We start from the raw sequence: 18,656 nt of genomic DNA, 5'->3' as shown, positions 1-18,656 counted from the left end.
CCCTGATTAAGGCAGTCATCTTTTGTGGTGTCCTGTTTGACTATGAATTGCTACTAACATAGTACTTGAGTCTGTCGGGGACAACAGTTGCTTCATCTCTGTCTCCTGTTATGAACCAACTGATGGAAAACTTCATTCCCCTCCAGCATTGCAAGCCTTGATGTTGACCAGTTGGAGATGTTTGGTTTAAGCCCTCAAAAACATTGAGTGAATGCACAGATAAAAGAACAGCCCAATTTCCTGCTACGTCAACATTTCTAGGCACAATATAAGTTGATACACTTTGAGCATGCACAGCAAAGTCAAAGACTCATGTGCCCTGTCTGCCAACCTCTAATGTGCTGCTCAACGTAGTGACCTTACATGCTGTCCAAGGATGCTAGATATGTATAAAGTCATTCAACCCCAAATTCTCAACTTCCTTTCTTCCAATGAAATATCAATCAGATCACGAACTACCCGAAACCCCAGCAAATTAAAATTAGTTGATTGAGTTCAGCCTATTTGCATCCAATGTAGCCATGATGTTTTGAGTATCCTTCTCATTTCCTATCCATTGATCTGGTTCATTCATTCAAACTATAAAAATCTATTCTTAACAAATAACGTCAAATTCCACATTGACCCTACCCAAGAGAAAGTGACAGAGCTATTGTGTAGAAGGTTAAAAAGCAACAAACATGGGGGAGAGATAAGACAACTTGAAACATAGAAACACAGAACAGAATGGTGCGGATGAGGGATACTCTTCATTTTATCCTTTCCTTGTAGTTATGTATTCTATGCTATCATGGAACCATAAAATCATTTAATGGTTGCAGCATAAAATAAAACATTCAGAATATTGGTTACATGGATTTTCCGTCACAGCTATTCAGCTCACCACACTCACCTAATCTTGCCCACAGTCCTCCAATACCTTCCTTTTCTTTTTGGGCAATTATCTAATTCCCTTATGAAAGCAACAACTGAACCTTCCTCCACCACACTCTCAGGCAATGTATTCCAGTTCGTAACCATTCACTGCATAAAAATGTTTCTCCTTATCTTGTATTGTATTTTTTTTTGTCATTTACATGGATTCTAGATCTTTCCATTAGTAGGCGCATCTTGCTTATCTATTTTGTCCAAACCTTGTAGATTTTTCAAAATCTCTATCAAATCTCTTCCCAACCTTGCCCAAAGAGAATGATCCCAGCTTCCTTAATCTACATACATAATTAAAGTCTCTCAGCGCCATAGCCATTTTTATAACATTTCCTGTGCACTGAAATATCCTCTTCTTCAAGTGTAGTAGCCAGAATTGGGCACAACATTGCAAGTGAAGCCAAATTAGTTTTCTCAACCAGTTTCTGAATTTGGCAGGGCAAGTTGAATCAAGTCAACTGGAACCTTGACAGAAAAAAATGAGGGAAATTTCATGCATAATGGGTGTTGGAAAAGTCGAATGCAGTTGAAGCAGAACCTCAAACTTCACGTATTTTATGTGTTCTGGACTGGAGAGTTTTCAGTAAATATGGAAGTTGGTTGGCTGATGAATTATGATAACTTTGTAGAGTTCTGACAGAGGCAACTCCTGAGCTAATAGCAAATCCAGAATATTCCATCACCTGAAATTGAGGTTAGATAGTTTGGAACTAAAACAATTGTCCATCTGTTAGGTTCAAGTTAATACATATATTGTCTCTGAGTGGTTATCTGCATTCAAAATCCTCAGTAGCTTCTAACCTCTATACACAACTAATCGAATTACATACAGTTAACTCCACAATCCAAGGTCTCCCCATACTACTGGTTCTATAGGTAACATGGAAGACAGAGTTGGATTGAATTGCAACAACTTGCAGCCTACAGTGTTGAGATCCACTTAAAGCTGTGTGTTTAATCATCATCCCTAGAGACTGGGATACCCATGCCAGCAAGATGAACAGCACCTCTTGAAGCACAGGGTATCATTATTTTCATCTTACCTGTGGTAATTTTCAAATGCCATATCAGTTGGATTCGTATATGTTTCATCTCTAGTTGTGATTAAGATCATATTGTATTAATTGGGAAAAGATTAGGCATGCATATAAGGAGCAATAGGGGTCTTGTGGTACAGTGGTAATGTCACAACTTCTGGACTGAAACATTGAGTTCAAGTCCAACTTGCATAAAGGTAGGTCATAACATGTTCAAACAGGTTGAAAATTATTTATAAGAAGCTGTTTCCAACTGGGTATGGCTAGGCTGTAGAACAAAAACATAGTTGCAACTTCCACTGTCCTGGGTGTGGTGACTAAACTTATAGTGGAAGACACTGACTTGCTGCCTGTTTGACTGCTGTTTGTTCACTAGACTAACAGCCTGTACAGGCCAGTTCCATGTTTAGTCAGCTTTATGAACTTAGTTCAGCCATGAGATTGAGTGCAGTAGCAAATCAAAAGTTTGTGCATAGCCAATTGCTTCCTTATTGTTCTAAAAGCTGTTTCAGGAGGCTAACAAAGAACCAATGTTTCAGTATGAACTTCCATATATATTAAACATTGAAAAAACCCACATATTTCTAACAGAATTTAAGTCAAAACTGAATAGAAACTGAATGAAACAAAGGTAATATGAGGAAGGGTGATTACAATTTGGTTAGAATTGAGCTTTTTTTTCCAAAGGAGAGATTTAATGGAGGAGAAGAATTAGAGATCTTAAATGGTTTTTTCTATTGAATAATTAATGATTCTTAAATACTGTCCAATTAACAGTGATAAAACAAAATAACCCTGTTAATTCTGTATTAATATTGGTCATTTTGGTGTGATAGGACAGAACAAGTAAATTTACTGGAAGCTATACATAATATAATATATGCAAGTTGTTGGCAAAGACAAAACAAGAAAAACACATATTACAATTTCTTACTTCTGACTGGCTCCTGTGGTACTGAGTCCCCAAAGCCATGTGGGAGATTGAAGTCTGGTCCTGAAAAAGGCTGCAACCCTTTAGGAAGACTATTGGTTGTCCTCAATGTATTGGGCCTCGTTAGTAATGGCATTATTGCAGCTAACCCTGTTTCCATTGAACTTGAAGGCATTGTCTATTGGTCAAAAAAAAAAATCAATATTGGTTAAATATTGAAATCTGTAGTTGCAGTGCTACTAAGGAACTGAAAATAAAACAAATAGCAATGACATCAAATGTTTCTGAATGGATGTGAAAAGTGGTTTAGTCCCCTCAACTACAGCCTGGCTCATGTGCAGAAAACCTGCCTGTATAAGATGGTGAGTGTACTTACCAACTGTTTTAGAATTGTCCATCAGCAGAGGGCTTTTGTGTTGCAGTACTACTGTTCTTGCCTCTGAGCCAGGAGGCCTGGGCTCAAATCTCACCTGCTTCAGATGTATGTAATATTATCTCTGAATAGGCCGATTAGAAGATCTCAGGCAGGAAAGATACTCAAATAATGGGTGAACAATCTATGCCTTTTGATGGAGACGTGCACCCACAGACCTCTCAATAAAAGCAGTCTAGAAAGATGTTTTTGTGTTGGGAGTTAGAGTTAAATTAGTTTAAAAGGATTCTGAATATTTATCAAATCAATTTGTTCTTTTAGCTCAAAAAGGAATTTTAAATGAGGGATATAGTGATTTCAACTTATGTGTGTGTTTGATGAGAGAGACTGTCAACTGCAATCTTGATTTTATGTGATCCAGATTACTGGGAGAATATAAACAAAATAAATGATCATTAGGTCTGCAGTTTAAAAAGGAAAATGCTAACTTCATCATTCAGTTCATCAAATGGATTTCATTAGGGAACAGAAACTGCAGGATGTCCCCGGTTAGTGAAAAATATCTATATGGTTTAAATGAAGAACCAGCTAACTGGCTTTGAAGTATTGAGAAATAACCAGACTAGTTGGTCCGAAGAGTCTATTTCCATGCTCGACGAATATGATAAAAATAACTCATTTAACCACAGTCAAGCCCCGAGTATTACGATCAGTCCCAATCCCAACTTGTGGCAGTTTAAACAGGTGAGTTTAGAAGACAGTCAGTATCTAAAGCAGGCTTTCTGACTCACTAAGTCAATCAAAAACCCTTCAAAATCTCTAACCTTGGCTTTAAAGTTGGGCCTTTTTGGAAGATTGTGGATGCTGGGATAATTGCCCATAGAAGTTTCAACTTCCAAGGCAATTCCTGCGGGCGTCTGCCTTGGGATGTCCATATGGTCCCAATAAGCAATTCCAGTCTTCACTTCTGCCACAACTATCTTCCTATCAGGAGGTCTGGGCCAAAGGATCTTGTCTTGGAGAATAGCCAGAACTGAGGAGAATTAAATTCCAGAGAACAGTAACATACTTAGAGTCATAGAGATGTACAGCGCAGAAACAGGCCCTTCGGTCCAACTCATTCGTGCCAACCATATATCCTAAACTAATTTAGTCCCATTTGCCAGCACTTGACCCAGATTCCTCTAAATCTTTCCTAATGATATTGTTCTGATAGAAGTAAATAACTCTTAAGATATCTTAAAGTATAAGAGAATCTTTGGGGAGTGGAGCGAGGATAATAAATGCAACTGAATACATAACTATATACTTGTGAACAATATTGTTAAATAATAATCCTAAGTTGTTTTTTTAATGTCCAAATCTTTTAATTGCTTATTAGTACAGAATGTGCACACTGCTAAAAAGAGGCACAAAGTTAAAGCATTTTGTCAGCACTTATCAGGACTGAAACATGAAGATCCTCTTTAGAAAGCAAATAATTTATGCATTTTCGCTTGGGGGATATGCCAAGCCTTCTATCATGGTTTGTGGGACTAACCAGTGTTAAATGGGAAAGACTTCAAACAGATTTGGCAATTCAAAATTAGGCATCCACAAGTTGCACAGCAGAAATATATTCCAATACATTCTGTAACTTCATGGCCAGGCATTTCCCACACTATTATCATCAACAAGCTGGGAGAATAATCCTGGTTCAGTTAAGAATGTAGGAGGGCATGTCAGGAGTAGCACCGTGTCTACCTAAAAAATGAAGCGTCAACCTGGTGAAGATACAACACAGGGAGAAAGTGAGGACTGCAGATGCTGGAGATCAGAGCTGAAAAATGTGTTGCTGGAAAAGCACAGCAGGTTAGGCAGCATCCAAGGAGCAGGACAATCGATGTTTCGGGCATAAGCCCTCCTTCAGGAAAGGGCTCCTGAAGAAGGGCGTACGCCCGAAACGTCGATTCCCCTGCTCCTTGGATGAAGATACAACACATGACTACTTGCTTGTAAAACATGGAAGCAGCATGCAAAACTCAACAATTTTATAACCAATGGATCAGATCGAAGATCTGCAGTTCTGCCATATCCAGTCAAGAATGGTGGTGCATAACTAAACAACTAAGGATGTGGAGCGTCCAGAAATATTCCCATTCTTGAAGATGGGGAAAAGCCCAGTACATCAGTGCAAAAGACAAGGCTGAAGTATTTACATTCATTTTCAGCCAGAAATGCTAAGTGAATGATTCTCCTCCTGAGGTCCCCAGCATCACAGTCTTCAACTAATTTGATTCAATCCATGTGATATCAAGAACAGCTGAAGATACTTGACACTGCAAAAGCTATGGGTTCTGATAATATTTTGGAAATAGTATTGAAGATTTGTACTCCAGAATCAGCCCCACACCCAAACCAAGTTGTTCCATACAGCCACACACTGGCATCTGGCAGACAGTGTGAAAAATTGCCCAGTTATGTTTTATACACAAAAATTAGGGCAAATCCAACCCAACAATTACTGCCCCATCAGTCTTATCTCGATCATCAGTAAAGTGATAGAAGTGGTTATCAACAGTGTTACCAAGATGCTTTGCTGTGTACGGCATGGCTACTCAGCTCCTGACTTCATTACAACTTGATTCAAAAAGGTGGACAAAAGATGTGAACTCCAACAGTGAGGTAAGAGTGACACCAAGTCAGCATTTCACTGAATGGCATCAAGGAGCCCAAGCAAAAATAGGGTCATTGAGAATTAGGGAAAATCCTTTACATTATTTGGAGACATACTGAGCACGAAGAGAAGATGGTTCTGGTTGTTGGTGATCAAACACCTCAGCCCCAAGGCATTTGTGGAATTCTCAGATAGTGTCCGAGGCTGATCCATTTTGAGCTGCTTTGTCAATGACATTCCCTCCATCATAAGGGCAGAGTAGAGATGTTCACTATAATTGCACAATGTTTGGCACCATTTATGACATCTTAGATACTGAAGCAGTTCATGTCCATATGAAGCCAGATCTGGAAAACATCCAGGCTTGGACTGATAAGCAGGCACTCAAGTTCTGGACAATCATAGTCTCCGACAAAACAGAATCTAACCATTACCACTTAACGTTCAATGACATTGCTATCTCTGAATACCCCACTATCAAAATCCTACAGGTTGGCATTGAATAGAAACTGAACTATATAAATACTGTGGCTACAAAAACAAGTCAGTGGTTAAAAATTCTAGGAGTTACTCACAACCTATCTCATCAAAACCTGTCCAAAATCAATAACACACGACAGTTGAGTGATGGAAAGCTCCCCATTTAACTGAATGGGCGGAGGTCCAAGAACACTCAAAAAGCCATCCAGGACAGAGCAATCTGCTTGAATGGTACCCATTCACCATTTCGGGCATTCACTGCCTTCCCACTGACACAGTGGCAGCAGTATGAAACATTTACAAGGTGCACTGCGTCAACTCAGCAAGGCTCCTCTGAAAGTACTTTGAAACTTGTGACCTCTACAACCTTGAAGGACAAGGGCAGTTGACACAAGGGAACACAATCATTTGTAAGTGCCCCTCTAAATCTCACACCATCCTGACATTGAGCTATATTGCTGCTCTTTCACTACTGCTGGGTCAAAATCCTGGAATTCCTCTCCTAACAGCAAGGAACATACCCAAATGATTGTAGTGGCTTAAAATGACAGATCACTATCAGCCAGATCACTATCACCTGGGGCGATAAGGGATGGGCAATAAATTCTGCCCTAGCTACCACTACTCACATCGCACAAACTGATCGTGTTCCCAGAGCATTAATTTGGGGCTCTGGATTACTATTCCAGTGACATCGCCACTATATCATCACCTCCCCTAAAATCTTTGTATACAATAAGTTTGTTTATGTTTAAAAAATTGAACTTGTAGGGCATTGTTCTATTGGATGGGTGGTCAGATTTCCCTTTATATGCAAAGAATCCCTGAACAAGATTGGAATTTCATCCTAAATCAGAGACCATGATGTCACACACCACATAGCAAACCATCCCTTTGTCAAGCAATCGATTGTTTAGCCTATACTGTTAACAATATCACAGGATATCTGCTAGCCATTTAAACCGCTAAAAGTCTTACATTATGCTCGCACAATAGAAATTCAGCTTTTTCTTTCTCATCCATAGTGACTGGAACTCCATCTAATATCTGAAGCTTTGTCAATCGAAATACTAGGAATGGACGATACAACATTTTACGAGAGACCTGAAAAAAATTTACAATGTAATCTTAAAATAGAGTATCACTTGATTATCATCTTAATGGTTTTGACATTTAGTGATTCAGAAAAGATTGATATAAATCAAACACACTCAGAATTTCATACATTTTATTAGTTTTAGAATTGCCTATATTTTAAAGTGTCCTTATAAGAATTGCTGTTCATTGTAACTTGTAGACCCATTCAACGTTGATCCAAACCTTTACAAGCACAAACAGAACGATTTGTTTTTTAAGAATGGTAACCTGAACTCTCCAGGTAGTTAAATGGCAACCTGAGACATACAAAACATAGAATACCGCACTTGAATGGTTTCTCACCCCTGGAGAACATGTGTGCAGAAAGTGTGATCGGCTGCAGCTACTGACAAACTGCATTACAAAATTGGCGCTCAGGGTGAAATCATTGTGGAGCATCAGCAATGCTGAGCATGTTGTGGCTAGCATGTTCAGTGGGGTGGTCACACTGCAAGCGATGATCGAACAGCAAAAATGGGCATGGGTGACCACCAGGCAGAGCAGAGGAAGCCAGGTAGTCCAAGAGTTCCTTGTGGCCAGCCTCCTTTCTAAAAGATATATTGTTTGAATACTATTGGGGAAGATGACTGTGCAGCGGAAAGTAGTGGCAGCCAACTTCACAACACCATTAGTGGATCTGCTGCCCAAAATGGGAGGAAGGATAATGGCAGGACTGAAGTCGAAGGGGGTTCAATTGTAAGGGGAACAAATAAGTGTTTCTGTGACTGCAAAAGAGACTCCAGAATGGTATGTTTCCTCCCTGGTGCCCACTGAATATCACTGAATGGCTGCATGGCATTATGAGAGGGCATGTAAACAGAGATTGTTGCATATATTATGATTATGATGAGGGTTTATAACTTATTCATTGTCACACTTATCTAAAACAGGTATAGTAAAAATCCGGTGCCATTTTGAGATACAAAAAGAATAAAAAGAGATTACATAAACAGAGCTCCTCTTCTGTACAAGGGCTCTTCAAACACAGCTCCAGCAAAGTCTCTGCAAGGTGACCCAGGCCTCAAGGAATTCTTGTGCTTCAGGCTTACTGCAGCCAGGTGTTCTCACACCAGGCACCACTATTGCCACAGCTGACAACCCGCCAAGTCCACACTCTGGCCTTCCCAAGCCAGGAGTCCTTGCTCTGGACACTGCCACTGCTGCAGCCGACAACCTACCAAGCACCCTCCAACTTCCCCAGACGTCAGATGATGACGAAAAGAAGAGAAAGAAAATGACAAGAAAGGAGAGAAAGAGAAGGATGCAGATGACCTGTACAAAGATCTGCAGGTTAGGTACATTGGTTATGTCAGAGATCTGCTGACTAGGTGGATTAGACATTGGAAATGCAGTGTTACAGAGATTGACTGGGTCTAGATGGGATGCTTTTTTTGAGGGTTGATGTGGACCCTGTGGGCCAAATAACCGGCTTCCATACTGTAGAGATTCTTTGTTTCTATGAATGCATGGAGGGATGGTACAGGACGGAGGGCTTTAGATTTCTGGGACGTTGGGACTGTTTTAGGGGCTGGTGGGACCTGGTTGCAGTGAACCTAAATGGGATTAGCATCCTTGTAGGAAGGTTTATAGTGCTTTTTTGGAAGGGTTTAACTTCTGTTTGGTGGGTGGAATCCTGAGAGACAGTTCAACAAGGGGAGATGAATGGTCAAAATTAGAAAAATTAGAGACAGTCAGGGAGTCAAGGAGACATAGAAATTGTAGGCCAGTTAAACTACAAGGGAATTTAGCAAGGTTGGATGGTTTTTATTTTAATGCAAGGAATTTGATGAATAAGGCAAATGAGTTGAGGACACAAATTAAAACATGGGGATATGATGCAATTGCTATCACTGAGACATGGTTGACAATGGGACAGCATTGGCAGTTAATATTCCAGGATACAGGGTCTTCAGGCAAGACAGGGAAGGAGATAAAAGAGGAAGGGGTGTCACAATATTAATGAGCAGAAGGCGCCTCAAATAAAGCCATATGGGTAGAAATTAAAAACGAAAGGGGAGCAATCAAATTGCTGGGGGTGTACTGTAGGCCACCCAACAGTCTGAGAGAAACAAAAGAATAGATATGTAAGCAAATATCAGACAAGTGTAAAAGTACAAGGATATTGATAGTAGGGGATTTCAACTTCCCAAACATTAGCTGAGTACTTGCAGTGTGAAAGATTGAGTGGAAGCAGAATTATTAAAATGCATCCAGGAGAGCTTTTTAAGCTGGTATGTAGAAGGCTGTACATGATAGGGGATGATTTCAGCTGGGCAATACCTAAGAACTGCAATTAGCTTCAGTGCCTCCATTTAACTAGGTGAAGATTGAGTGGGGTACCACTTCCTGTTCATTGGTTAATACTCTTACTCACATCTGTTTCCACTGGATTTTGATAAACATTGAATCACTATTAAGTTTCACATTTTAATGAGTTCCAAGATGAGCTACTGCAGTATACTGATATATGTACCAGTGGCAAGTCACAGAAATGAATAAAATAAAATAAAATTTTTGTGTATCTTGAATATCTATTAGGCCTCTGTGTTGCCTAATTGCTCATTCAGAACCCATATACAGGTATTTCTAAAAAAGGTTTTGCAATAGAGAAAACTGCAACTGTTGGTCGCACAAAGGTGATGGAATTGATCCTCATGTTTACAGTATAGATCATTCCTCTCAGTGGAGAGGTGTGAGAAATACAACTTCTGTGACAATGGCATGACAGAAGTTGTTATTCAGAATTAGTACGTAAGCACCAGAGAGGCAAGTAAAGACTGAGCATGGATCTGGGTGGCAGGTTCTTTGGAGTGTTGGTGCAAACTCAAAGGTCTCTTGCTTGACGTGGGAGCTCAGGGATGCAGTTGACGTCCCTGACTCTTGCACTTGCAAGAAGTGTGTCCAGCTGCAGCTCTTGTTTGACTGCATGACGGCTCTGGAGCTGCAGATGGACTCACTGTGGAGCGTCCGCCATGCTGAAGAGGTCGTGGATAGCAAGTTTAGTGAATTGGTCACACCGCAGATTAGAATTGCTGAGGGAGACAGTGACTGCGTGACCAAAAGGCAGAGAAAGAGTAGGAACGCAGTGCAAGTGTCCCCTGTGGTCATCTCCCTCCAAAACAGGTATACCGTTTTGGATACTGTTGGGAGGGTGATGGCTCACTTGGGAGGGCAGCAGTTGCCAGGATCATGGCAACGTGGCGGGCACTGCTGTTCAGAAGGGTGGGAAAAAGATTCATAGGGCCATAGTTATAGGGGATTCTATTGTAAGGGAAGTAGATAGGCCGTTCTGTGGCCATAAACGAGACTCCTGGATGGTATGTTTCCTCTCAGATGTTTGGGTCAAGGATGTCACCGATCGGTTGCAGGGGAGGGTGAACAGCCAATGATAAAAGTAAAAAAGGGGATGAGGTCCTGAAAGCAGAATTCAGTGAGGCAGGAGAGAAGTTAAAGAGGAAGACCTCAAAGGTAGTGATCTCAGGATTGCTACCAATGCCATGTGCTAGCCAGGGTAGAAATGAAAGAATAGGCAGGATGAACACATGGCTTGAGGGAAGGGTTCAGATTTGTGGGACATTGGGACGGGTTCTGGGGAAGGTGGGACTATTACAATTGGATGGTCTACACTTGAACTAGACTGGAACTAATGTCCTTGGGGAGTCTTTGCTACTGCTGTTCAGGAGGTGTTAATGTAGCAGGGGGCTGGGAACCAGAAGAGAAGACTAGTAGACAGTGACATATGAACTAGAGCCTGTAAGGATCATGAAGTAAGCATTACCAAAGGGAGGAGTGGGCAGAGAGCAGATGAACGCAAAAGAACTGGTGACCTGAAGTGCATATACTTTAATGCAAGGCAGATGAACTTTGGGTTTGGATTGCTGCCTGGGAGTACGTATCTGTAAAAAGCATCCAGGAAAATTTTCTCGAGCAGTATGTCAATAGTCCAATGAGGGAAGGAGCCATATTGGAGCTGGTGTTGGGAATGAGCCAGGTTGGGTGGTAGAAGTTGCAGTGGGGGGGTTTCTTTGCAAATAGTGACCACAATTATGTCAGTTTTAGAATACTCGTAGACAAAGTAAAATACTCGTAGACTCGTACTAAAATGGGCCAAGGCCAATTACATCAATATTCGGCAGAAGCTGGGAAATGTGGATTGGGAGTAGCTATTTGAAGGGAAATCCACATTTGATATGTGGGAAGCTTTCAAAGATAGGTTGAAGATAGTTCAGGAAAGGCATGTCCCTTTGAAAACAAGAGATAGGAAAGGCAAGATTTGTGAATCGTGGATGACAGGAGAATCGTGCAACTAGATTAGATTAGATTAGATTACTTACAGTGTGGAAACAGGCCCTTCGGCCCAACAAGTCCACACCGACCCGCCGAAGCGCAACCCACCCATACCCCTACATTTACCCCTTACCTAACACTACGGGCAATTTAGCATGGACAATTCACCTGACCCGCACATCTTTGGACTGTGGGAGGAAACCGGAGCACCCGGAGGAAACCCACGCAGACACGGGGAGAATGTGCAAACTCCACACAGTCAGTCGCCTGAGTCGGGAATTGAACCCGGGTCTCAGGCGCTGTGAGGCAGCAGTGCTAACCACTGTGCCACCGTGCCGCCCATAACTAGCCAAGAGAAAAAGGGAAACATACATAAGGTCCAGGCAGCTAAGAACAGAATGGGCTTTGGAGGAATATTGGGAGAGTAGGACCAATCTTAAACGAGGAATCAAGTGGGATAAAGGTAGGTCATGAAATAACTTTAGCGAGCAGAATTAAGGAGAAACCCAAGGCCTTTTATTCATATATAAGAAGTAAGAGGGTAACTTAGAGAAAGGGTTGGTCCACTAAGGATAAGGAAGGAAGGTTGTCTGTCAAACACTTTGCATCAGTGTTCACCGAGGGGAGGGACATGATGAATGTTGAGATTAGAGATAGAAGTTTGTTTACTCTGGATCACGTTGACATATAGAGGGAGAATGTGTTGGGTAGGCTAAAGGATATTAAGGTTGACAAATCCCCAGGACCAGATGGGATCTATCCCAGTTGCTGAGGGAGGCGAGAGAGGAAATAGCTGGGGCCCTGACAGATATCTTTGTAGCATCCATAAACCCAGGTGAAGTGTCGCAGGATTGGAGAGTTGCTAATGTTGTCCCCCTGTACAAAAAGGGTAGTAGGGATATTCCAGGTAACTACAGACCAGTGAGCCTGACGTTAGTGGTGAGAAAGTTGCTGGAGAAGGTACTGAGGGATAAAATCTATTTATATTTGGAAACGAATGGGCTTACTAGTGATAGGCACCATGCTTTTGTGCGGGGGAGATTGTGCCTTATCAACTTAATAGAGTTCTTCGAGGAAGTGACCAAGTTGATTGATGAAGGAAGGATTGTGGATGTCAGATACATGGACTTTAGTAAGGCATTTGAAAAGGTTCCCCATTATAAACTAATGGAGAAAGTGAAGTCACATGGTGCACAGGGTGTTCTAGCTAGCTGGATAAAGAACTGTTTGAGCAACAGGAGACAGAGAGTAGTAATCGAAGGGAGTTTCTCGAAATGGAGGAAGGTGACCAGTGGTGTTCCACAGGGATCAGTGCTGGGGCCACTGTTGTTTGTGATATACATAAATGATTTGGAAGAGGGCACGGTTAGTCTGATTAATAAGTTTGCAGATGAGACTAAGATTGGTGCAGTAGCAGAAAGCATAGGGGACTGTCAAATAATACAGGAGAATATAGATTGACTGGAGAGTTGGGTGGAGAAGTGGCAGATGGAGTTCAATCCAGGCAAATGTGAGGTGATGCATTTTGGAAAGTCGAATTCGAGAACGAACTATACTGTAAACGGAAGAGCCTTGGGAAAAGTTGGTGAGCAGAGAGATCTGGGAATTCAGGTCCATTGTAATCTGAAGGTGGCTGCACAGGTGGATAGAGTGGTCAAGAATGCAGATCGTATGCTTGCCTTCATCGGATGGGGTATTGAGTATAAGAGCTGGCAGGTCATGTTAAAATTGTATAAGACTTTGGTTTGGCCATATTTAGAATACTTTGTACATTCTGATCGCCATATTACCAAAAGGATGTGGACACTTTGGAGAGGGTGCAGAGAAGGTTTACAAGCATGTTGCCTAGTATGGAAGGTGCTAGCTATGAAGAGAGGTCAAGTAGGTTAGGATTGTTTTCATTAGAAAAATAGAGATTGAGGGGTGACCTGATTGAGGTCTACAAAATCATGAAGTGTATGGACAGTGTGGATAGAGATGAGCCTTTTTCCCCCAGGATGAGGGATTCAATAACGAGAGGTCACACTTTCAAGGTGAGAGGTGAAAAGTTTAAGGAGGATACACGTAATACTTTACACAGAGGGTGGTAGGTGCCTGGAACGTGTTGCCCGCAGAGGTAGAAGAGGTAGGCACGGTATATTCATTTAAAGTATGTCTGGACAGATGCATGAATAGATGGGAGCAGAGGATGCTTAGGAATTGGGCAATAGGTTTAGACAGTGGAGTTGGATCGGCCCAGGTTTGGGGGGGGGTGGGGGGGGGCGGGTAGGTGGAGCAAACAGCCTATTTCTAGGCAGTAAAGTTTCTTTCTTCCATCCATACGCTAGAGATTCTATGATTTGTGCAAAACAATTTTGATTGAGCAATTAATTGATACATTATAAATTATATACAACATACAAAATTATAATACTTACAGGATTTCCAACAACTGAAAGTTCTGTCAAATTTGGAAGTGAATCAAGTTTTTCCAGTTCACCTATATCCTGTGAAAAATAAGTTGTTAAATATCATGTATATTATGACAGTATCTCAAATCTTGACTGACAGAACAGTTGAACAGGTTTCCTCACATTTCCATTACAATAGATTTGTAAAATACTGCATATAACATGTTTAAATGCACCTAGTTTTCCACAAGTTTGCTCAGCACATGTTCTGTGCTATTTCTTCAATGGCTTTTTGATTTATATGCTTTACACCTTTTGACTTCCATGCTTTAAAATATTTGAAATTTAGTTATATATACAGTCCATAAAACTTCCTATGCTTTCAGAAAAATATTAAATATAAATTTTGAATAATAATATACACTTTTACTACAAAAGAAAACTACTACAAATGCTAGAAATCTGAACTGCTGGAAATACTCAGCAGATCAAGGGCATCAGTGGAGACCAAAACAAAACTGAAACTTCAGGTTGTTGAAAATTTGAGAAGGAACATAGTTAGCCACTGGAAAAAGTTTGAGAGAGTAGAAAATTTAGGAGTTGAGGAATGGTCCATGTTGTCACAGAAAATAGTCATATTGAAACGCTGAAAGAGGAGGGGAGGAGTAGATATGTTTGATGGTGACATATGCTGGTAGTAGTAGTGATGGTGGTGGTTGAGATGTTGATTGAATGGGGACACTGATGGCATCAAGAGGAATTTAAAATAAATTACAAGGATATGATCACAGTGAGGACTAAAGTGAAATGGAAAAATAGGCTAAATTGTAAGTAGTACAGAAAGTGGGAGACATTTAGGATATATTTTATAACTCGAAACAATTAATATTCAAGTAATTGGTCAGACAGAACTTTGAGTATTGCTCATAAAAAATATCCTTGGTCAAAGTTTTCAACTTGCAATCATCAGGACAGTCACAAGAATATCATAAAGGGAAAAAGCATGACAGAAAATCTCACTGTATAAAATTGTAAGAGAAAATTGCTTTGCTTGTTCATTAGAAAGTTTGCATTGTCCAAACAGCGCTCACAATTGATAAATTGCGTTATAGCCAATTCGTGCTAAAGAAACATGCGTTATACCAGAATGACCTGCACTTATATTGAATGAGAAGAGAGTACTCATTGTGGACTCTCCTTGATACAGGTCTTGCCACGGAGAAGGCAACAGTTATAGAGTCATAGCGTCATAGAGATGTACAGCACGGAAACAGACCCTTCAGTCCAACTCATCCATGTCGACCAGATATCCCAACCTAATCTAGTCCGACTTGCCAGCACCCGGCCCACGTCCCTCCAAACCCTTCCTATTCATATACCCATCCAAATGCCTTTTAAATGTTGCAATTGTACCGGCCTCCACCACTTCCTCTGGCAGTTCATTCCATACACGTACCACCCTCTGTGTGAAAAAGTTGCCCATTAGGTCTCTTTATGTCTTTCCCCTCCTACTCCAAACCTATGCCCTCTAGTTCTGGACTCCCCCACCCTACGGGAAAGACCTTGCCTATTTATCTTATCCATGCCCCTCATGATTTTGTAAACCTCTTTCAGATCATCTCTCAGCCTCCAACGATCCAGGGAAAACAGCCCCAGCCTATTCAATCTCTTGATGATGATTGACTGTTATTTGCCATGCTTTTTTTTCTATGCCTTTTTCTCTAGATTCCGTCTATAACACAAATCAGTAATGTGATTTATGAATTTCATAGCCAGTGTAATGCCAAGTATGCAGGCCATACATCTTAAAGACTGTAGATCATATCTCTTCGGCTGTTTGTAACAATCAAAGCACTGACCAAACACAAGTAGCCAAAACTTGCAACACAGTGTCCAAACAGTTGATGCAATTCTACAAACTGGACAACATTTGCTAGATTATTTTAAGCATACAAATAATGATACTTACAACCTATAGAGGATAGTCAGTTGGACCCATCATGTGATATACTCCATGTACTGGAACTTACATTTGTTAATATATAGGGCCTGACCCTTTGCAGAAAGAAAGATGTAAGAGCATGCACTGCATCTGATTCACTCAACAAAATATTTGGCAGCCATTTGCTGGTTTATTTCTCAAGACAATTTCTCAAACAAACTCCAGTCCAAATAGTCCATACTGATCATAATCTCAAACGAAACTAATCCCACCTACAAGCGCTTGGCCCATATTCCTCCAAATGTTTCTTATTCATGTACTTATCCAAATGTCTTTGAAATGTTGTAACTCTATCTGCATCCACCTCTTCCTCTGGAAGTTCATTCCACACACGAACTACTCTGTGTAAAGAAAGGTGTCCTTCATGACTTTTTAAAAATCTTTCTCCTCTCACCTTAAAAATATGCCTCGGTCATGAAATCCCCCACCCTAGGGAAAATACACCTGCTAGTCACTTTACCTATATCCCTAATGACTTTATAACCCTCTATAGGGTCACCCCTCAACATCCTAAGCGCCAATGAAAAAAAGTCCCAGCCTATCCAGCCTCCCCTTATAACTCAAGCCTTCTATTCCCGGCAACATCTTGATAATTTTTTTCTGAATCCTCTCCAGCTTAATAATATCCTTTCTATAGCAGGGAGACCAGAACTGCACACAGTACTCCAGAGAGGCCTCACCAACATCCTGTGCAACTTCAACCTGACATCCCAATGCCTATATTCAAAAGGTTTCAGCATGCTAAATGTCTTCTTAACCACTATGTCTACATGTGATACAAACTTCAAAGAATTATGAACCTGAACACCTAGGTCTCTAACTTATACAAGATTCTAATTTTAAATGTATAAATTCTGCCCTTGTTTGTTTTACTAAAATGCAATACCTCACGTTTATCCAAATTAAACTCCATCTATCATTCCACAGCCCATTGATCCAACTAATCAAGATCTCTGTTATCTTAGACAACCTTCTTCACTGTTCACTATATCATCAATTTGAAATAATCCACAACCCCTACTGACCGTGTCTTCTATATTCTCATCTGAATCACTGACACAATTGACAAACAAAAATGGACCCAGCAGCAATCCCTGTGGAACACCGTTGGTAATAGTCCTCCAGTCCAATCAGCAACCCTCCATTACCACTCTCTGCCTCCTGCTGTTAAGCCAATTTTGCATCCAATTGGCAAGTTCACCCTGAATCCCATGAGATCTAACTTTATCAACTAGTCTACCAGAAACTTTTCAAATGTTTTACTAAAGTCCAAGTAAACAATGTTTACCGCTCTGCCCTCATCAATTTTCTTGGTTACTTCCTCAAAAAGTTTCCCTTGGACAAAACCATGTTGATTCCTTGCCTCTCCAAATGCACATAAATCCTATCTTTCAGAATCTTCTGCAACAACTTGTCCACCACCCCGAAGTCAGATTCACAGGCCTATAGTTTCCAAGCTTCTCCTTACATCTTTTCTTAAACAAAGGCACAACATTAGCCAGTCTCCAGTCATCTGGTACCTCACCTAGTAATAGGGGGTACGATCATTTCTGCAAGGGGTTCCGCAATTTCCTCCCTAACTTCCCTAGGATACATTAGATCAGGTTCTGGAGATTCATCCATTTATTTTCTAAGGCCTCCAGCACTTTCTCTTCTGTAATGTAAACGGTTTTCAAAACATCAATATTTATTTCTCGGAGTTCGCTAGCCTCTATATCTTTCTCACAGTAATACAACTGATGTGAAATATCATTCAAAATCTCTCCAAAAAAGGTTCAACACAAAGACAACCTCTTTGATTTTTGAGGGTCTCAACTCTCTCTCTAGTTACTCTCTTGCTCTTAAGTGACTTGTAGAATCTCTTTGGATTATCCTTAACCTTATCTGCTAAGATTATCTCATACTCCCTCTTTACCTTCCTGATCGCCCTTTTAAGAATGTCCTTACACTCTTTATACTATTCAAGAGATTCATTTGAAGCCTGTTGTCTATATCTAATATATGTTCTTACAAGGACCATAATGATTCTGAACCATTGTTATCATATTTTTCAAAGCCTCCCAGTTATCAAATGGCTCTTTGCCTGCAAATAGTCTATGGCAACCAACTTTTGAAAGTTCTTGTCTTATGCCAATAAAATTTGCCTTACTGCAATTAAAACCTTTAACTTTTATGAAATGCTTATCTTTGTCCATAATTATTTTAAGGCTAATAGAAGTATGATCAACTAGACCCAAATACTCCTCTAATATCAGGTCAGTCACTTGCCCTGCTTTATTATCCAAGAGAAAGTCATGTTTTACTCCCTCTCTTGTAGGAATACTTACATATCGATAAAGAAAATTTTCTTGAACACAATTAATAAATTCTTTACCATCCAAACCTTTAATACCATGGTAGCCCCAATCAATGTTTGGAAAATTAAAATCACTCACT

The 18,656-nt window shown here is 40.5% G+C and overlaps 1 protein-coding gene across 1 annotated transcript in view; it reads right to left on the bottom strand.

Annotated features, from left to right (window-relative positions):
- The window catches only part of lrrc9 (leucine rich repeat containing 9), a 220,808-nt gene that overhangs the window by 8,003 nt on the left and 194,149 nt on the right, over window positions 1-18,656 (bottom strand). Inside the window, exons 29-31 of the mRNA XM_060828987.1 lie at window positions 14,246-14,314; window positions 7,383-7,508; window positions 2,899-3,073 (exon numbers count right to left, since the gene is read on the bottom strand). Coding sequence (XP_060684970.1) covers window positions 2,899-3,073; window positions 7,383-7,508; window positions 14,246-14,314 — 370 coding nt within the window. The remainder of the gene's footprint in view (window positions 1-2,898; window positions 3,074-7,382; window positions 7,509-14,245; window positions 14,315-18,656) is intronic.

The sequence above is a fragment of the Hemiscyllium ocellatum genome, chromosome 8, assembly GCF_020745735.1.
Source record: "Hemiscyllium ocellatum isolate sHemOce1 chromosome 8, sHemOce1.pat.X.cur, whole genome shotgun sequence".
NCBI classification, from domain to species: Eukaryota; Metazoa; Chordata; class Chondrichthyes; order Orectolobiformes; family Hemiscylliidae; genus Hemiscyllium; species Hemiscyllium ocellatum.
The sequence above is the reverse complement of the archived record's forward strand: the minus strand, read 5'-3'. Positions and strand labels throughout refer to the sequence as shown.